Here is a 22,381-nt window from a genome sequence, read left to right on the forward strand (position 1 = left end):
AATGATTCTGAAGAATATTCTGAAAAGTCAAAGTAATTTATTTTAAAAATGAAAGCCTGGTTAATTCTGTTGCTGTAAGTGTTGTATTGCCATTGTTTGTTTTGTACAGGTGTAATTTATAACATTCATTATTAATTCCTGGTGAGAATTTGACAGCTTTTAGAATAGAAAACGCCCTGCGACCCACATGGATAAGCGGTTTCGAAAATGGATGGATGGATGGATAGAATAGAAAACAATATAAACTTAATAAAGGTTACTCATATTTGGCAATTTAATTGGTCTGACAGATGTTTATGATTTTCAGGTTGAAAACAGACAGCTGTCACCTCACTGCGAGAACATTATATTTGCGCCGGTTTAAGCATGTATCTGTAATTACACATTTGTTTCAATGTAATTAGGATGTTATTAAACAATAACACACAATGAATACATTCTAAATACACTATTTCAACCCTCCTCACCCCCTGTTGTGCAACAGATTAATTATGCTTCTTCCTAATTAAATGAGTGTGACCATATTAAGCAAAAGCCTAAAAGGAGTTAATCCTGTTTAATTACGTACATATTAGATGTTTAAATATTGTTTTTATTTTTGTATTGCAGCAAGGATGTCATTTAAAAAGCAGAAACAGAGATTGAACAGCATTTCAACACCAGTGTTCATGCAGCACATAGTATAGGGATACTGGTCAGCTGTTTTTTAGGCCCTGAAATGTTTACTGAACACAACTTTCATTTTCTCTTTGACAGACAGTTGAGGGAATGAATCAGAACCTGGCTCTCATTAAAGCCACTATGAGATGTTGTGGTATAGTGCAGGTTTTCCGTGGTTGATTGCAACAGAGAACTGAAACAGTAATTCAATATATACATGATTGAAGGCACTGTGATGAGCAGAGATACTGATCTGTTTGACAAACAGCAGTGGTGGTGAGATAATGTGGAGATAAGCCAGCCACCCCGTGTGTGCAAGGTGTTGTGGATGATGTGGTGAGGATGCTGCTGTCTCCGCGGCCGGCAGGGGGCTTCGTCTGTAGTGAGACTGTATAGAGACAGCAGGTGCTCTGTGAGGGCAGCCTGGTCTCACTCACACCGTCTAATGTCACAATCATGACCATATGTGGGGATCGTCAGTGCTGCAGACCAATATGAAATCCCATATGGAAATGCTGCTGTTAATATTTCAACTTTCTTGACTTGTTATAGCTTTTGTTTTTATTTTCTGGCACATGGCTTTTGGTTTTCACGAGGTTTACATTTCAGTACCAAAATCTGAGAGCTGCGCTGATTCTAATTTCAATTAGAGTAACTGAACACAATCCAGAGACAAACAGAGGCCAAAAAAAAATGTGTTTTGAAAGTGGAAGACCACATCCATCAGAGTCTGGCTTCAGGGAGGTTCTTCGTGAGAAGGCTGTACCTGCCAGTACCTGAAACCAGTCACACAACTGTGCTGCACAATCCCAGGCTGTAGGAAATACAGCAGATGCATCTAAACCAACAGGAGATATAAAACAGGTATTGTGATGTGTGATGGCAGCTACTGAGGAAGTCGCACATCGGCCCATGTCACACTGCAGAACTGCAGCATTGCAGCACCTCAATCACAGTGACACGCTGTTTGTTTGTCAGCTGAAACAGTGACCTTTCGTGTTTTACAGCGCTCTGAATAGTGGCGCTCCAGCTCAGACCACAGTGCCTGACACATATTCGCTCCACCGCTATGACAGGTCAAGCAGCACAGAGCACCCACAGCTTCCTGTCAGATGAACAGCTCTGTTTCCTTTACCTGGCTGACTGACCCAGTGCAGATGAGCTACAGCCCTGCCTTGTCTGAATTCACCATCCCGGCCGGTAAGCTTTGTGACAGGACTGCGATGTGTGTGGTTTGCAGGCTTCACCGGTGTGGACAGATCAAAGAGAGAAGGCTGATGCTGTTTCTTGTTCTTTTTGATCCAGTTTAGTCCTGCTTGTGGGATGTTTTTTCTCTCTGTTGGATACATGAGAAACAAAGCAGAAGCTGTGATGCAACACAGTGAGAAACCACCAGGGCAGTCAGAGCAGTGATCAGTGAAAACAGCGCACAGTTGGGAGTGCGCTGCCTGTGTGACCAAACGCTCAGCGGTCCTCCACACCGTACCCCTGGGCTCTGCGCTGCGCTCACTCCCGCGCCACCGGACACGCGTGGACAGCATGGCCCTCTTCCTCACGCTGGCTGGGCTTTACTTCACGACCGGTAATTCACTTTGACGAAACTGATGAGCTGGATGTACAATTTTAATACAAAGATTTATTTGCAGTCTCTTAGTACATTTTTTGTATTATTATTATTAATCCTGATTAATATATAATCTATATGATACTGCATTTAAGTGAACCACTAAAGTGATTGACAAGTGTGTGCATTTGTTTGTTCTGTGTGTGTGTGTGAATGTGTGTGTTTTGTGCATGTGTGTGTGTGTGTTCTATGTATGTATGTGTGTGTGTGTGTGTGTGTGTGTGTGTGTGTGTGTGTTCTATGTATGTACGTGTGTGTGTGTGTGTGTGTGTGTGTGTGTTCTATATGTGTGTGTTTTGTGCATGTGTGTGTGTGTGATCTGTATGTATGTTCCAGGAGTGGTTCCTGAAGATGTGGTCCTTCAGCCCGATCTGGCGGTGGCAGTGCGGCCCGGGGACTCTGTCACTCTGCGGTGCCACATTACAACAAAACGACTGATCAACTGGATCTGGTTTAAACAGGATCTAGGGCAGCCTCCCAGATACATCCTGTCTGCCTACGGGACTTCAGATACGGCCACTTTCTACAATGAGTTTGACAATGACTCGCGTTTCTCTGTGAAGAAGGGTGGCGGTCTCTTCTTGCTGACCGTGTCACGGGTGAGGCCCTCAGACGTGGCCATGTATTATTGCGGCACCGTGAGCTACAATGATGTGCAGTTTGGGAACGGCACCGCACTCCTGCTGGCAGGTACCCACCCCATGTGTTGTAACACGCGTACTGCACAAAGTTATTGTCCTGACCCTCACAATAATATAGGTTTATTTCTGGTGATTCATTCAATAGTATATGATATATTATTATGCTAATATACAAACAATGCTAATAATAATGGTGATCATAATAATAACACGTCATTTTCATATTTTTATATAGACTTGTATGCCATAATAATCATCCTAGTAATAATAGCAATAGTGGATATGGGTGTGTTCAAACACAGTCATCGTTGACTGTAAAGGTAAGACAACACCTAACCCAGTTTACTGAACATGGACTTTCATACTTCTGTGTCTCCATCTCTCTCTCCTTATATGTACTGAATATAATTCAGTTAACTTTGCAAATTCACAATATTATTATAATAATGGTTTGATATTGGATGGGAGAAGTAAATAATTTGAAATGAACAAAAGTCAGAAGGGCCAAAACTGTGATTGTCTCTCTCTTTATCTATAATTGTATGTGTGTGTGCAGGCCTGTTTTATACCAACACACTAGTAAACACCACTGACAAAGACACAACACAGTTTTGATCGGGACATGCCATGCCTGAAAGCAGGAGCGACAAAAGCACTATTACTGTGGGGTGGGGACTGTTGAGCTCATCCCAGCATTCATCTCTCTCACGATCTGCAGGATACCTGTTGTGAACAACGTATCATTTCCACAACATTTCTTTTTTTCAGAGCTGATAACTGTGGGTTTGTTTCTGTACGTTCTGCTTTGTTCTTGAGACGGAAACAGCCGACACCTCAGCACAGTCCCATGGAGAGGAGCAGCACTAACACCTCCTGGTGGAGTGTGCTTTTAACACACACACTTTTCTATCACTATCTATGTGTGTACTTTCTTACTATCCTATTTATTATACATACTATATATATAAAATTGTACGTCTATATATTTTCAATTTTATTTATATTTGTAAAATTGTGGGGTAATGTCCATATAAACATATATATATATATATATATCGAATTGTGATGATGATGAAGATGATTATTATTGATTTTACAATACAAATAAATGATTGTTTCCATAAAGTGCATCTCCGTGTCTCATTTGTGTTGAGAATTGTCCCGGGGAAAGAATGTGCTTCTATAAATTGTCCTGAAGCAAAATGTGTTTGGCAATGTTAAACACAAATACTTAAAAGCAATAGGAGACAAATAAAATCCATGTTTGTTGTTTGTTTTTTACATTAAAGCAAGTGCTGTGTTTTCCTTTGAAGACATCGGTGTCACTGAATTGGGAAAAGGATCCTAAAAGCTTTCTTTCTAATTGCCAAATAATCAGGATCAAATAGTTAGTTTAAGTTAGGAAGGCAGAATACAATCTGTTCTTTCTGCTGAGAAAGTTTAACTGTCTGTTATAGATGTTTACTGTAGTTTAATCATGGTATAACTGCCAAAAAGCTTAGGAAAGCAAAGTGAAATCATGTCAGAACATTTAGAGGTGAAGTTACATCACAAACAAATCAATGGAAAACCACAGCCAGGTAAAATCAATGAATAGTAAAGTCATTGGAAAACTGGCACATTACAGTGTAATTGTACTGAGATAACTCACAATAAATGGTGTGTTTAAATAGGAGCATATTTCTGTACAGATAGTCATGTCTTCATTTCTGAAAACGAGGGATATTGTGGTAGAGGAGGATGGTGTTTTACCATCAAGAATTACATTATACATATGAATATTTTTATTTAAATATAAAGGAGTATCAAGTTGACACATATTTAAATACATTCAATAAACAGTGTTTGCTGAAATATATTTTCATATACATTTGTATATTTGAAAATCTATTTCTTTATGTTTTTAAAATGTATGTCCATAAATGTTTGTGACCTTGAAAATCATGCTTAATTTCTGGATAAAACGTATCCTATCAAGTTTGAATTTATTGTCAGAAGTCACGTTCTGCTACTTATAGATCAAGGGTTCAAGTTTGTAGTTTATGATTCATGGGTAGGTCAAGGTTATGATTTGGTCCAGCCTCTCATTCCGCTGGCATTTTACCTGCCTTTACTGATACCAAACAGCTTGTAACCATTTGTGAATGGAGACAGAAGTGCAGTGGAAAGCAGCAGAAACGCAATATAGACAGAAAGAGCCCCCCTCTCAGCAGACCCCCCAGTAAACCCATCTGAAGCCCCAGCAGATTCCTCTCAACAGACAGCCCCCATTGCCCCATTTCAACCAATACCCCCCCTTAATGTGAGCACTGCAAATTAGGAAAAGAATGAAATAACTGAAAGATTGATTGATGAATGAATGTATCTGTTTTCACTGGGTCTCTAAATCTTGTGCTTTACTGTTAATCCATTTCAGGACACCTGACACTGAATTAGACATACCTGAATTGGGACACACCTGTAGCTGAGTGGAGTGTGTCATGTATTAACACAGCATACAGGGCACAGCATGACAACTCTGTGTGTGCTGTTGGTCAATAGAAACAAAAAACAAAGCAACAGTGGGCGTTTTCCTCTCACCTCAGCCCCGATGATGCAACATATCACCCACCTTTACAATGACTGAAGAACCGCCTGTGTGAAGAAGCACCTTCACCCTCAGGCATCCTCAACTCCAGGGCAGCTCCCATCATAAGAGCCGCTGCGATGCCGCCGCTGTGCATAACCCTGCTGCTTCTCAACCAGTTGAGTGAGTGAAATATTTTATAGCACGTGTTTACGCCATAGGATACAAATAACAAAAGAAAAGGACATTTCAAGTCACTTTGAGACCCACATGTACTACAGCCGATTGACAGAAATTTAGATCATGAAATAAAGAAAAGGCTCTGTGCAACTGTAGAGTCCAGGCACTCCATTTACTTTTGTATGCATTGGTTTACTCAATTATATGAACCATCTTTACAGTTTTTCTTTTATGTTTATGTTTTATTGTAATTCCTCTTAAAAGGCAGGGATTCACTTAGTCTACCTGGGTAATGATGAAAATTACAAACTCTTTAAACATTGGCACCTCTGGCTAGGAATGTAAAAGTGCGTAGAATAGCATTGCCTATTTTAGCACAGAATTAACACAGAATTAAAAGGCCAGTTTCTCTTTCTCTGTCAGATTTTCCATTGCTGCTAAGGCATCAGATTCCATTCATATTTAATTTGTTTTCCTTTTATTACTTCACTAATCCTTTGTTTCTGCGAAGCCCTGATCATGACAGACAACATCTCACAGCCCCGAACCTCAGTGGCAGCCCGGCTTGGAGACTCCGTCACCCTGGAGTGTTTTCTCTCTGAGAAATTAGCTCCCTGGATCTGGTTCAAGCAGCCCGTCGGACAGGCACTGCAGTGCGTAGCAGAGGTTTACTCCAATGCTGAGCAAGCAGAGTTTCATGGACAATTTGCCAACAGCTCTCGCTTCACAGTGAAGAAGGACAGCAGGAGTTTCAATCTCACCCTTTCTGACATTGAGTCAGGGGACGTTGCCTGGTTTCACTGCGGGATCATCTTCAAGAACTTAATACACTTTGGGAACGGAACCTTTCTGGCACTTAAAGTTAAAATTGGATATTATCATTCATTTCTGCATTTTCTGTTACAGGTTCTGAACATCCTATTTCTTATCTTTTTAAGGTCTGTATTAGCTAACCGAAAGACAGAACATGCTGAGATTTATTCAGGAACATGTAGTCATACATTGACGTCAGTTTCTTTTTTCCAATTATATAAATGTATTTATATGGCAATATAGATAGAAACAAAATCAGCTACATAAAACAAAGAATATAATAATTAAAAAAAATACAAATTACTTTAGGCTCTGAGTCAGTGAGCAGGAGAGTGGAGCAGCAGCCGGCGTCTGTCCCCGTCCAGCCAGGAGACAGTGTGACTCAGCAGTGTACAATACACACTGAGACCTGTGCAGGAGAGCCCAGTGTTCATTGGTTCAGGCATGGCTCAGGAGAAGCCCTTCCAGGACTCATTTACACCCATGGGAACAGGAGTGATCCGTGTGAGAGCAGCTCTGAGCCTGGGCTTCCTGCACAGGGCTGTGTCTATGAGCTCCCCATGAGGAACCTCCGCTCCTCTGACGCTGGGACTTACTACTGTGCTGTGGCCACATGTGGGCAGATCCTGTTTGGCAATGGGACACGGCTGGAGATTGCAGGTTATTTTCTGTTACTTATGGAAGTACAAAATGCATATATATATTTTTTTCAAAGATAAAAGTTATAATCAACTTTGCATTCAGATTGAGGTCTTGAAACTGCTGAGTGAATTCCATTATTTCCCAGCAAATTTCTTTATCCATCAAACCTCAAACACTGCGATGATAACTTGCAATTGGAAGGTGTTCATTTTTAATTGCTTATTGCAACACATTTCAAAATGCATAAATAAAAAATAATGCTTAAGAAAATATGATTACAACTAATCAGTTGTTGTATTTTTGTCGTTGTTACAGCATCAACTCAAATCACATTGTATTAAATTATTTTGACATCAGTGGCAAAAAACATTGTGTTGGTGATAGTTCTCTCCATGGTCCTGTGCAGGAGGAGAAAGGCAAGGACACACCGGCACTGTGCAGGTTGGCAGGTCTTATAAATGAAGCAGTAAATACAGTTCTGTTGTGATTTCTCTGTCAGTCCAGTGTGAGTAATTGAATATTAAAAATACAATTAAGTAACTATTTGCAGTTTTACCCGGCAAAAGCTAAGGTTAAAGGAAACATATAGATGATATAGCAATCAAGTGGAGGTGTGGTGTGTTGTTTTGTTTTCCTGACAGGTTTTATGCACTGATCGCTTCCTGCAGTTCAAACTAAATATACATTGTTGTTCAACACAATAACATTCAGAACTTTTCTAACCACAAGTACGAAAGAAGTATTTTCCTCCTGCGCAGCACAGGCTGACATTAAAGCACTATGACATTTAAGAAGATGTAGAGTCTGGTAAAGCCAGGATGCAGTGGTCTGGAGGCTCAGAACGTTCTAGTCATGTCATTATGGAAATGTGGGACCCTGCGCAGTGGTGTAGAGGCTTAGTAGGTCAACTCAGGACTTACACAGGGCTACATAATGGCCAGAAGTAACTGTAGAGTGAGTTGGACTGTGGGCAGGTGGGAGTGTAGTGCTCCAGCGCAGAGAAGCTGCTCTTTTCTGGGGGGCACATGTGTGATATCTCAGCAGGGTAACCTGTGGAGCACAGGTAGTAAAAGGACATGCTATCTTAAATCTAAATCCAATAGGATATCTTAACTCTGATCAGAAAGGTTTTATAATACAGCACATGTATTTTTACCCATGCTACTATCTCTGCCTCTGTCTCTGTCTCTCTCTTTCTCATTAAAAGTTGATTCCCAGTCACCACGTCACCACTCTGACAGAGACTCCACATATCGTCAGGTAAATCTGTTATTTATGTTTAAACCATGAAAATATGTATTTTGTCGATAGTTGCTCATATCATTGCTTACAGTGTGCACATGGTGAGGGTGTGATTCTGTTTTTGATGCTTCATCTGTACTGGAAGAACGTTCATGGCCAATGAATGATGTTTTTTTAATAATTTTTGTAAAGCCCTTAAGAATCTAGAAGGGTACATAATCAGTCGGTGATGCTTTTTTCAGGATGCAGACATGTTGAGCTTCACAGGCAGCAGGACAAAGCCCGAGAGGAAGAGGAGGGAGATGGACAGACAGGCTGTGTATTCACAGGTCCAGCACCATCAGACAGACTGAACACTGGAAATGCGGACAGTGTCCGAGACACAAAGAGTAATTGTCTCATTCAGAAACATAGTGAAATGAATTTACAATAATTTATATTTTGTATGATTCCTAGCTCCACTGTGAACTTTATATTTCTAAATATTGAATCTAAACTATTAAACCAATAAAGAACATATAAAAATGAAAAACTTTATTTGGACTGAATTTAATAAAGGCTTGAGTGATGTATTGTCTGGCATGACATTATTTCATATCTCATGGTGGTACAGACAGCACTCTGTCTGCTTGACTAAACTGTGAAACAGCTGTTATGTAAGAAATTGCTGTGGGCTCAGGTGACGGTCTGTGGAAATCCCCAGCAGCCGCTCGTGCTGCTGTGTGAGAGGGCAGCTGCGCAGGGGGCTCAGTTTCCCTACAGGTCCAGATTCATCTTCCATGACTCAGGGTCTTGAAGTTTGTCTGCCAAGACGTCTGTGCCAGGAAGCTGTACTGCAGAGCTGATCATGGGGGGGGGGGTTATAATTGTGTCCCATTGCAGAATAATGCACGTGTGGGTCTGTTAAAATCTCATTGATCTGAAGAGAAGTTTAGATAAAGATAAAAGACATAATCATAGTTAATACATTACCTGAAATCTCCTGCTGTTTCACCTCTAAAGATGACCGACCACAGTACTGTGAACATATGTGTCCTTTCCCTCTAGAAACATATCCTGAAAGCGTGTTTTATAGATATATTACATTTAAACAGAAAGAGTCTCAAAATCTAATATTTATATGTTCATATACATGCATTTATATCAATGTCTTTATATTTTCAAACTATATTTCAATATATTTATTAGTCTGTTCTTCCAATATTGCAATATATTCAGAAAACATTCTCTCTGGAAATGTCCCTTATGTGCACATCGTATGTGTGCCAGTGGAATATCACACATCGGGAATAATATGCAGAATGGAAACTGTATCAGAGATCAAATTTAGGTTGTTTTTGCTGTTGGGAAGTGACTCGGGAATGGCAGCTCGTCCGCAGTGGTTTCTGGGAAGCAGGATTCAGAAACGGTGACTCTGGCTCATCTGGTTATTTCCCCTGAGAGCTCAGGAGATGCCACTGCGCCAGAGATTGCCAGAGCAGCAGGACTCCCAACTGAGACCCATAATGCCTGTATTCAAGCAGTTTCTATGGAGCCATGTGGAATTCATTGACATCAGTTATACGGCTTGTAGACAACTGCACATGACCTAAAAGCATGCATCTCTTCTGATGCTGACATGCTCCTCGGTCCAGCTGCCTGATTCCAGCCAGGTCCATCATTCAGAGACAACAGGACACACATTCAGGGAGCTGAGTGACAGCTGCGCAGGTAGATGAGCTAACTGCTGTGAAGTCTGAGCTCCATATATGCCCACACACCCTCTAGTGGGGGACTGAGGTCATGTGCTTCCTCTAATGCAGTCAGACAGCACTGCACTGCACACACACTCGCCCACAGGCGCTGTCAGTGCAACTCATGTATTAAGTGATCTCTGCTGTCCATTCCTGTCCAGACCCTGCTCTGCCTACAGCCTGTGCACTGCGCTGCTCTAGAGACTCACAAAAGGCAACACACGAGCTCCTGCATTGGGTTAATTGCATATTTATCAATGCATCAACACCAGGAATAAAGTCAAGGGCAATTTAGCTTTGTGATGAGATTTGATGTATCTTGGACTTTGTAAATTCTTTAATTTTCCACACTGAGCCACAGACTCTAAATGCCTGTGATACAGAAATAATGCCATGAACTCTGCTTCTCGTCTCTGCTGCCTGTTGAAGCACCCAGGCTCTGCTCTCTAGCGGCGAGGCTGCCGCATCACAGGCTCTCTATTTTAAGGTAATTGTGTTAATATAGGGACTGATGTGGAAGCTCTGACCCGCTGATGAGCTGCACTGATTAATTCGGTGACAGCCTATGAGCAGGCAGGCTGTGCTCGGCCTGCCTATCAGAACTGGGGCCAGGCCTCTCCCCCTGCCCTCCCCACTGGGCTCATTCAGCTCAGCAGCAGCACTGGGGAGGGATGCCTGCCATCGACGCCCTGTTGCTGCTCCTTTACACCACCTGTAAGTACGTTGTTTCACTGCTGTTACTGATCTACAATGACAGGGATGCCTGACATTGTATCACACAATAGACACAGACCGAGGCACTGCTGCCACGTTGCTGTTTAATGGACATATTGCACATATTGCAATAGGATCACAACATACATTGGGCTGGAATACTTGACTGGAGAGAAAAACATAATATCTGAGTTTGTGTATTTAAACAGAATTAAGAATGCACTGATCTCTGTGATTGTGATTGAAATTGAAAATGTCAGCAGTACCAGGAAACTTTACTTTAAAAAGTTGTATGAATATGAAATCTTCCTTCTTCCTTTTTTTAATATATAATGTATCACTTTAGTTTCTGTATTAATCTTGTTAATTTGGAACTGAAAAGGGGTCAGTGCTGGACAGGTGAGAATATGAAATCCAGTCATCACTGCCTCAGTAACCGCTTCTCTCCTGTGTGGATTCCAGCTGAGGCCCCTGCAGGCGCCGTCTCCCGGGCTCCTCTCTCGGACACAGTGCCGCTCGGTGGCGCGGTCACCCTGCACTGCTCCACAGCGCTGAGAGACCCAGGTCACCTGGCCTGGTTTAAACAAGACCCTGACCGGTCTCCTGTGTGCATACTGTCCACCTACAGACACGTTCACTCTTCACAATGGGTTCGACAGCAGCCGCTTCTCAGCGCAGAGGAGCACAGAGAGCTTTAACCTCAGCATCTCCAGCCTGGCGTCCTCGGACTCTGGGCTGTATTTCTGTGGGATGATACCCGGAGCTCACATGGTCTTTGGGATGGCGATTCCTCTACAGGAATCTCAATAATATAGATAATTTAATAGATAGATAGAATTATCGCTAAAGATCATGTTAATATTGACTGCACTTGACCAGGGTTTTAAAATATGTTCCCCATAATATTAATTAGATACACAATTACCAGAGAAATTATATTTTCCAATGAGAGAAAACACTTTTCATGCAGAGTGCTGAACATGTACCTTCTACTTATGACAATGATGATGACTGTAATTGTTATGGTTGATTTCAAGGGCACAAAGCTGTAACAGATGCAGGGGACATAAGTGTGAAGAGAGAAGGTAATGTTTTAATTTTTAAAGTGTGGGAATGTAATTGGATGTTAATTGTTGCATTTGACATTGCCAGAAGGGCCTGACGATGGCAGGCAGAATCAGTGTATAAGTAACTCTGTGACCTTGTTTCTAGGTCACAGGTTTGGATAGGAAGGTCCTGGTCTGTATACAGTAGGAAGAATCAGAGTCTATTGCTGTTGCAGATGCTTATAGTCCATGTTGAGTAGAATATGCTCTAGAAAGTCACAAAACTTCAGATGGCTTTGTTGATTATGTATGCTCTGTCTTTGGTGGAAGATCATAATGAATGAAGCAGTGTATTGTCTCTGGACAGATCAGTGCGATGGCGGGCTGCTTCAGTGCGTCCTGCCTGGCTGGAGTGATCGCCGTGTTGCTGATCCTGATCGCAGTCCTTCTCTGGAAGGTTTACCGCACAAGGCACAATCAACACAGCACAGGTAAACGGGCTTCAGTAATACACTCCTGGAATATATCACTGCCCCTGTGGGTAGACCGCACTTTTTAGTTTGTGACGAACACTTCGCAACAAGTTACCACAGAGCACTTTACACAATGTATTCAGGTAGATATAAACGTTAGTATTAATAATAATAATTCATAATAATGATACAAAACCGTGCAATGGAACAGAGAAGAAAATGTAACAGTAAAGTGGACATGTTAATCACAAAGGGGACACGTTACCGGCAGAGCAATGTCAAGAGCTCATTTCCTTGGGCTAATTACAGTCACCGCTCTTGAGAAGCGCCATGCAATGAACAATGAATACAGATGTTAATCGTTGCAAAAAACCTAAGGCACTGGTAGATGGTTTACTTTGAAGTGGTAGTCTTAATAATTTAATGTAATTGTTAATTATTAATTACATATTTTTTTTCTGATAATATGTACTATATAATACAAGAAATACAAATCGATACCTGTTATGGGCTCCGACTCTGTGTGTAACCTGTTAGAGTACAATGCTCAGAGAATAGTTACAAAGAGCAGTCATATCACAGCTTACACAACACATAAAGTGCATCAAGCATGACTTTGTTTTAGCAAAGCTTATGTTATGCTTTTCTTACCACAGACAAACAAAGCAGTTCTTGTACTTTTGACATTATCTCACCCCACACAGATACACAACCCTGAACCTTGTGCGGCAAAACCTTGAACTGTCCATACTAACAATACTTGGACCTCGATAGACACTTTTTTGCACGACTTTTGCTTTTCAGAAGTTAATATCTCTAGGTTTGTGAATTTCTCCTCCATATCCTTTCTTTTATGTTACTACAATTTTTTAATTAAATACATATAGGGCGTTTCAGCTGTACACTCCTCAAAATTAGTAAGTTATAAATACTTTCCTCGCCTACTGTAGGCTATACTGAATATAAAACAGCCGACAATCTGGGCTTTGTAATACAATCATTGTGGAAGAGTTATAATCTTGTTGCGTGCTGAAACGTGATTTTCTACAAATCATATATTCATATAGTATTACAATTATCCGGTCACGGAAGGATGGACAGCAGCTCCCGTCTAAAAACAGTCCACATTCACTGATGTCTCAAAAATTATTTATTGGAGAAAAAGTGAACATCATGATGCTTTTTGCGTTTTGACTTATCTTCCTCAGAGCATCATAAAAAAAAGGATGGGCGAATCTCTTAAATACATCTGATATAAATGAATCATTAGCACCTTCCGTCTGGTTGGATTAGTAAAACTTGATTTTTTTAAATGTAGATCATCCAATCCGAACAGCATTCTACTGTCTGCCGAAAATACATAAAGATCCTATAAACCCCCCTGGGAGACCTATTGTGAAGGGTATTGGATCTGTAATTGAACCTCTGTGTCAGTATGTTGATTCATTCTTGCAAACTTTTGTCCATTTACTCCCCTCTTATCTTTGTTTAAAATTGTATTCATGATCTAAAAGTTGAATCTGATACTATTCTTGTTTCACTTGATGTAACCAGTATTTACACTAATGTCCCACATGCAGGTGGAATTGATGCTGTATCTTTTTATTTAAATTCTAGACCTATTGATTCAGTTCCACCGTCTAAGCTTCTTTTAGACTTTCTGGAGTCTCTAATTATTTTTTGTTCGAAGGTAAATATTTTTTGCAAATGAAGGGTACTGCTATGGGAGCAGCCTTTGCGCCCAAGTATGCAAATCCTTATATGGGTTTTTGGGAGAAGAATTTATTTTCAACAATTCAAACATTTTTTAACTATATATTATCTTATGGCGCTGGTATATTGATGATGTATTTCTAATTTGGTCGGGGACAGATCTACAATTAAAAAAGTTTGTTGATTATATAAATTCTGTCAATAGTAACTTAAAGTTTAAGTGTGAGTCTGACATTCAAACAATACAGTTTTTGGATCTTGAAATTTCTAAGGGAGTAAATAATACCTTACAAACCACTGTGTTTTCAAAAATAACGGATCAAAATTGTTTGCTACGAGCTAATAGCCAACAACCGCGCCATATGATAAGAAACATACCAATTGGACAGTTTCTACGTGTGAGAAGAAATTGCAGAACTGAAGATAGTTTTGAAAAGAAATCCAAGGAAATGTATTGTAAATTCAAAAATAGGGGATACAATACTGAAATGTTAATTAAATGCGAAGAAAGAAAACGGGTAAGAACAAGAATGTTAATAAAATATACTTTTCAACTGAATTCAATTATTTGTCTAATGACGTTAGAAGAATACTTTATAAGCACTGAAATATTTGGAAGATTGATTCCTCGTTGAATGAAATAGTAGCGGATGTGCCATGTATTACTTTTAAATGTTAAAAAAACATCAAGGACAAATTGATACATTCGCCAAAACCAGACGTGGGAAGTACCTGGATGCCAAAACCCCTGAGTTGTAATTTTAAATGTGGTCATTGTATACATTGCTCCAATACCCAAATCACGAAAATATATATATATTAACAGATGTCACAATATATAAACAATTGAAGATTCGCAGGTGATCTAGCTCTCGTCTGTCTGTCCTGTGATCAGCTCAGCAAGTTTCTAACTTTCCTTGGAATTCAATCTTAATCATGTTGCAAACCCAGGTCTCTGAATAAATGCTTTGATCAGTCACTGGTTTGATAATTAATGCAATTTTTTCTTTTAGGTGTAGGGTACTGTAGGGTACGCGTTTTCTGCATCGTCGGTGTATGCAGCTGTAAACCATTTCAAAGTGCTTTCATGTTGCATAACATGTCATATTTCAGATTTAGGCTATTTTAATAACTGGTTATTTATGTGTTGTGATTCTACAAGTCTGCTAAGATATGTGCATATGGATTTATACACCAGTTTACAGTTTATTGTGTAAAGTTTATTTTAGTATTTGTTATTTTTATGTGTATGTATGTTGTTTTGAAGAATCACACACTATATATCATCTGCCTGTCCTGTGATCAGCTCAGCAAGTTTCTAACTTTCCTTGCAATTCAATCTTGATCAAATTGGAAACCAAGATTGCTGTATTTTGACACTTCTCAATAATATAGACTTATACAGGAATAGAAATGGACACGGGGAAATAGTTTGAGCACAACAAGTGCATTAGTTTACTGACGAAATCTCTTAACAGTACTTTTGCAGGAAGTACTTAAGTAACAAATGTGATACCTGAAGACTCTGTATATGAAAGTTGAAGAAAGTGTTTTTTGATAATTATATAATGTTTTATATTAATACTAGCATTAGAAGTAGCTTGTATACAGACTGAGCAGATTAGCTTTAGCAGGCTAAGCAAAAGGTCAAACAAGGTTCATTTGTTAGAAATTCCTGTCAGTAATAAAAGATCACACAGTGCCGAAATAGCCTACAGCTGTTTGTTTAAAATCTGTTTCTGGACTTAATCGTTTCTCCAGATAGGCAGGAACCGTTTCTGTTAATGAGCGATTGACACTATGTAAATGACGACCATGGGATCGCATCTTCCTAGTGCACATCGAAGAAAGACATCTGCTTTTTGGATCTATCACCTCTTCATGGGAAGACAGATCGTAAACAGACTCGGACTTGTACCTTCTGATTGGATGAACGGCCACAACATTCTACGTCATCTTCCTATAAAGCTCCATTCATGTTTGTAAACATAAGAACATAAGAAAGTTTACAAACGAGAGGAAGCCATTTGACCCATTGTGCTCGTTTGGTGTACATTAATAACTGAGTGATCCAAGGATCCTATCCAATCTATTTTTTAAATGTTCTTAAACTTTCAGCATCTACCACATCGCTGGTTTGTTCAGATTGTGACACCTCTCTGTGTGAAGAAGTGTCTCCTGTTTTCTGTCTTGAATGCCTTGAAGCCCAAGTTCCATTTGTGTCTCCGGGTGCAAGTGTCCCTGCTGATCTGGAAAAGCTCCTCTGGTTTGATGTGGTCGATGCCCTTCATGAATATTAAGTTCTCACTGTAGGAATTCCCTGATGTGGTGCTTCCAAGCCGGCTTGATTAAAGTTCTATTTGCATTATCTCAATGACTTTTCCAGTTATTTCCAAGACAGGTTCTACAATACTCATCATCCTCAGTGTTAGAACTACAGAAACCCCCTTAGTACATATCTTACCAGCCCAAATATACAACACAGGTCTTTGGATCAATGCCTTGATAAGTTACCCGTTTGATCATGTATGCTAATAATTTTGTATTAGGTGTAGGGCTGGCGGCAGACGTGCTGGTGTTAGTCTTGAGTTTCAGATATATTTAGTAATTTATAAGTAACCTCAATATTTTTACAAGTAGTGCATATAAGTAACTGTAGCCGATTACAGTTATTCAGGTCTTGTAATGTGATTACGCTAACATGGTATATATCTCCTGAAACATATGTTAACATCTCTTTCTCTCTTACACTTTTTTCTCAGGAAATATTTCAGCTCAACACTTTCACCATTCACAAAATATTCAGGTAAATGTGCAGACTTGTTTTAATTAATGTACTTAAAATAACCATATTAAGCTAGATCGTTTAAAAATAATTATTGATTTATGTATATGATTGATTGATGTTTATGCAGTACACATTACATACACATTATCTGGGGGGGGTGTTACTGTTATTTTGTGATCTTTTAATTAATTAATTATAACCATTATTTATTGACTATATTGCAGAGGGAAGACGTGCTGACGTACGCAGCCCTGGATTTTGATCAGAATCCAAGGAAAGCTGGAAAAAAGAGGCGAGAAGGGAGGAGTGGCTCAGAGCTGGCCTCGGAGTATGCTGCGGTCAGGACCCAGAGGAGATGAAGCTCCTGTAAACTGTGCTGGAGTCCACAGAGTTAGGTCAAATAAAAGCTCAGGATTTTGTTGTCATAGTCTTGAATAAATAAGTATTTACTTTGCTGAATTTACCAGAAACTGTTAATAACCTCGATCATGATGCTGGTTTACAGAAAACTGTGAGATCTTTCATATCAGATCTAGAGAGAATAACCGTTTCTGATATGGTTTCACAGACACATGTCCTAACTGCATTTTTTGTTTGGTATTTTCGTGTTTTTTTTTAAATATGTATTTGTTTGTAATATTTGAGTAGATGTAATGTTAATTAAAAAAAGAAATGTATAAAATAAATAAATGTGTCCTATCTCTATCTCTATCATACATTCCGATAGTTTTGGGATGCTGCAGCCTTACAGTTTGAAGTTAAAACACATTAATTTGTCTTTCCAAGATGCAGAAATGTTATGTGATTTTGTGTGTCTATGATTTGCCAGAGGTTCTCCACAGAGGTCCTCCTGTACACTTGGCGGAGTCACTCAGTCAGTGAGCACTGACTGAATATGCTGCACAGCCTCACTGACATTGGCAAAGCCAATCATGACCCCGTCTTTAAATTTGATGGTGAGGAGGAGACATGAGGCTGGGCAGTGATGATTGACTGAGGGAGGGGTGAGTAACGATCCTGATACCGGAGTGGGTGATGCTTGATACTTGAGTCGAGGACGACTGATGTGTGAGGATGTCCTAAAATGGACACCGTACACTTGAATATATCTTTACTCCATGCATTCTATGAAAAAGCACATGCGCCTGCCACCTATTGGATATTCCTGGACTTTGCCACAGCACAAGAGGAAATAATAACATATAATACATTTTTTGTTGCCCATTTGTACATTCTCCACAATAATATCACACAAAAAACACAGTTGATAGTGTCACATATGGTGCCAATGTGCAGACATTATAACTGTAATTAGTTTTGTTTGTTTCTCATTTATTCAAGTTTTTTTTATTATTATCATTTTGTTGTGCAGATGATTTTAATTATGCATCAGATACATTGTCATGTGTGTTTTCTAAATTATTTTCATGACTTTCATTTTGTTGGAGGTCCCATACAAACCGGACACACCTTACCTCCAACCAACTGCCTTTTACACACCTGGTTCCTCCTCCCTCCCTGTGGGATAAGAACATAAGAAAGTTTACTAACAAGAGGAGGCCATTAGACCCATTGTGCTTGTTTGGTGTTTAGACATCCAGTCTATCTTTGAATGTTCCCAAATTGTCGGCTTTTGTGTAGGAAAAGTAACCACATCGCTGGGGAGCCTCTCTGTGTGAAGAAGTGTCTCCTGTTTTCTGTCTTGAATGCCATGAAGCCCAATTTCCATTTGTGTCCCCGGGTGCGTGTGTCCCTGCTGATCATGAAAAGCTCCTCTGGTTTGATGTGGTCGACGCCTTTCGTGATTTTGAAGACTTAGATCAAGTCCCCACGTAGTCTCCTCTGTTCCAGGGTGAAAAGGTTCAGTTCCTCAGACTCTCAGTAGGACATTCCCTTCAGACCTGGAATAAGTCTGGTTGCTCTCCTCTGAACTGCCTCTAGGGCATTGTGTTTGCCTTTTTTATTGCTTCTCCACATTGTTTGGATAGAGAAAGTGAGGAGTCCACGTAGACTCCTAGGTCTTTCTCATGCGTTACTTCATCTAGTTCTATTCCTCCCATAGTGTAATTATAGTGTAATTAAAGTGGACATTTCTGTTACCTGCATGTAATACCTTGCACTTGTCCACATTGAATTTCATCTGCCAGGTGTCGGCCCACAACTGAATGTTATCTAAGTCCCTTTGAATAGCCTGTGCTGCTGAGATTGTATCTGCTGAGACACCTATTTTAATATCATCTGCAAATTTGACAAGTTTGCTAACTATCTCAGAGTCCAGATCATTAACATAGATTAGAAAAAGCACAGGCCCTAGTACTGAGCCATGTGGAACTCCACTAACAACCTCACTCCAGTTAGAAGCAACTCCTCTAATCGACACCCTCTGCTTCCTATACATCAACCAGTTCATACTCCATCTACTTACATTACCCTGAATGCCTACAGCTTCCAATTTGAGGATCAGTCTTTGGTGTGGAACCTTATCAAAAGCTTTTTGAAAATCTAAGTTTATCACATAATATGCTTTCACATGATCTACAGCTGCAGTTGTATGTTCAAAGAACTCTAATTAATTAGTAAGACATGATCTGCCTCATCTAAACCCATGTTGACTATCTCCAAGAATTTGGCTTTCATTAAGATGCTCCTCTATTTTCTGTCTAATATTTTTTTACAACATTTTACAGGTGATGCAGGTGAAACTGATAGGTTTGTAATTCCCTGGCTCACTTTTGTCCCCTTTCTTGTGGATTGGTATGACATTAGCCATATTTCATGAATATAATTTGTAATCTAATGCTACAGGTCCCAGTGGTCTTTTCCCCCTTGTCCTGGCCTTGGGGGTGTCAAACGCTGTGTGTGTGCTGGCGCAGGTGAGCTGGCAGCACATGGCATTAAACACCTAATGACACGTGTTTATCACAAACAATATTAACGTGAATAAGAATATACTTAAACCCTCTGTTACCTCCATTCGGAGATTTATTACCTGATTTCTTAGCAGACACCCTTATCCAGGGTGATTTGCAATTGTTACAACACATCACATTATTTTCACATTTGTAACCATTTATACAGCTGGGCAATCTAGGTACATTACCTTGCTCAAGGGTACAACAGCAGTTTCCCCCACCTGGGGACTTAACCCACAACCCTCCACTCAAGAGCCCAGAACCCTAACCACTACTAGACACTGAAACCTGGTCTTTCTCTTTCCTCTTCCTCTCAGGAGATTCACAGTCCTCTACTGATGCAGTAAAGACCCACACCAGTCACCAGGTAAACCCTGCAGCTGTGCTACTACAGTGTCAATGCTGAGCTTTTTCTGTCCTCTTTCACTGCAAGTTAAAAACTGAAAACTGAAACATGACATTAGACCTGGTGTAGTGTAGCTGTAAGTGAGCACTGGTCTTTGAACTCCATTTTAATAAGATTTCAATAGAGCACTCTGTGTCCAATATGTATTGTGCTGAGTGTGAATTAACAAAGTTATACATTATATGCAAATACACCAATCACTGCAAATTTGAATGTTCAAATTTAACAGCATGAGTATTCAATTCAAGTGAATATATGGGAACCACCACAAAAGTGTTAAATCAACACCGTCCAAAGTTTTGAAATTCTAACACCATCGCAGAGTTAATTTTCTAACACTTTCAGTATTCAACATTAACACCACAACAGTGCTAATAGCACTGTGCTCATTGTTTAAAGTGTAGGCCTACATGCACGACCATCCAAAACATTTTATATTAACACTCATGCATTGTTGGGTTTACAACACTTCTAGCAATCCTTATATATATATATATATATATATATATATATATATATAAACACATCTAAAAACATATTGTCATTTAATTGGTTGTACAATTAAGTAAATAAGTAAGTACATAAATAAATAAATAAATAAATACCCAGACCCACTAAGACAAGCAAGCTAGTCATGCATACTGTATACCAGTAATGCTCAAAAGCACCACCACTAGCAGAGACATAGAGGAGACAATCTTTTTGGTAGGTGTTGACTCAAAGACATGACTTCAAACTTAAGGTACTAAAACCGGACAACACAAATATAAATATATTGGCAGGTAAAGGCACATTTTACTCTCAAACAATAATTTCTTTACAATACTTAACATTTATACAATAATTAAGAAAGACAAAATGCATTAAAACAACAATTATTCCGGAAACTTCCACAAAGCATTGGTTTTACACCAGTACAGTGTTAATTCAACACTCTTTATTTTGACACCCAGTATTAACACAGACTCTCAACATGGTTTAACTCTCAGAGTGTTAATTTCACCCAAAGAGTGTTGAAACAACACTGATTTTTAACACTATATTTTAACACTGTAATTTTAACACTATAGATGTTGCTGTAATTAAGAACATGTTTAATGCAGAAACAACCTTTGACATGTTTAGTGATTGGTTTGCCATCATATAAAGATGCCACGTGTGAAGTTGAAACAGACTGCAATTTGTTCTATATTGAGACATGGCGGCTGCATTCTGTATGAGCTCTGCAGTGGCAGCCCTGCTTACGGGCTTTAACTGTTTTGGCAAAAGAGCAAAATATTATGAAAAACTTTTTCAAACAGAATTAAACTATATTGTGTTTAATAAATAGAAATGTCAACAAAAAATTACATTTAACAGTCAGACTACATTGAACACTGGCAATTTTGCTGTGTAGTGAAGCATTAAACAATAAGTAGAACATGTAAGGTTAGGTTTAAGATGCTACTATGTTGCTATATCTGACATATACAATCAACAACGGGTTTCAATAACATAGTCAATGGTCATGGCATGTTTTCATTTTTACAAATCATCTTGTGTTGTCATTTGTCATGTTTAATTTTTAATAACTCTAAGAATGTTTATAAAAATGTGAGACAGACATTTAAATTTTAATTCATAAAAATCACTTGTGCTTTTTTCAACAGAATCAGGACATAGAGCTGGTGAATTACGCTGCCCTGAAGTTCACTGCCAACAGAGCAGTGCATCCTGGGAGAAGGAGGCGAGAGACGGACCCACATGTGCTGTATGCTGATGTCAGAGCTCAGCAATGGGACTGACCCTGGGGGTTAAACCCTGCAGTGACTGTGAGACAGGCCGGCCAGACGAGCTCCAGGCTCAGGACACGACTGCATCAAACACAGTCAATTAAGTATTTTATATCTTAATGATAATGAACTTGTAACAAGTGGCCACAGTGTGTTCCTACATGTGTGGACATTTACAACTGTTCACCTTCTCACTGCGTGTGCTATTTATAATAAATATTAACTATCAATTCAAATATGTTCGTATTCAATGTCCTTGGGAAAATGACCTGAAGAGAGTCATCCTGAAGGACTGAGTCTGCTGCTGGATCTGATTCCTAGTTTCATTGTCGTCTGTGGGGCAGGTGTTAGTGAACTTGCTCTGTGCACACGCTAGCTACAGCACTTCTTATGGTACGCTCTCACAGTGGCACCATTGATACCGTTAGGAACATACATTAACTCCTGTAATGTCTT

General features: G+C 39.5%; 1 protein-coding gene across 1 annotated transcript; it reads left to right on the forward strand.

Moving 5' to 3' along the window:
- Window positions 1-41: 41 nt before the first annotated feature.
- Window positions 42-21,937, forward strand: LOC136751675 (uncharacterized). Its single transcript, XM_066707468.1, has 10 exons — window positions 42-1,860; window positions 1,966-2,242; window positions 2,621-2,974; window positions 6,794-7,144; window positions 10,750-10,815; window positions 11,278-11,379; window positions 11,444-11,586; window positions 12,229-12,352; window positions 20,065-20,114; window positions 21,803-21,937. The coding sequence occupies exons 2-10, from the start codon at window positions 2,200-2,202 to the stop codon at window positions 21,935-21,937; spliced, it is 1,368 nt and encodes a 455-aa protein (XP_066563565.1). The 5' UTR covers window positions 42-1,860; window positions 1,966-2,199.
- Window positions 21,938-22,381: the final 444 nt, after the last annotated feature.

Source organism: Amia ocellicauda, chromosome 6 (genome assembly GCF_036373705.1).
Source record: "Amia ocellicauda isolate fAmiCal2 chromosome 6, fAmiCal2.hap1, whole genome shotgun sequence".
Lineage (NCBI taxonomy): Eukaryota > Metazoa > Chordata > Actinopteri > Amiiformes > Amiidae > Amia > Amia ocellicauda.

Excerpts from the sequence above, each read along its gene's own strand:
- LOC136751675 (XM_066707468.1), top strand. The coding sequence starts at position 2,200 with ATGGCCCTCTTCCTCACGCTGGCTGGGCTTTACTTCACGACCG. Across the intron at positions 12,353-20,064 it reads GCACAATCAACACAGCACAG|GAGATTCACAGTCCTCTACT; the intron begins GTAAACGGGCTT and ends TCTTCCTCTCAG. Across the intron at positions 20,115-21,802 it reads AGACCCACACCAGTCACCAG|AATCAGGACATAGAGCTGGT; the intron begins GTAAACCCTGCA and ends TTTTTTCAACAG.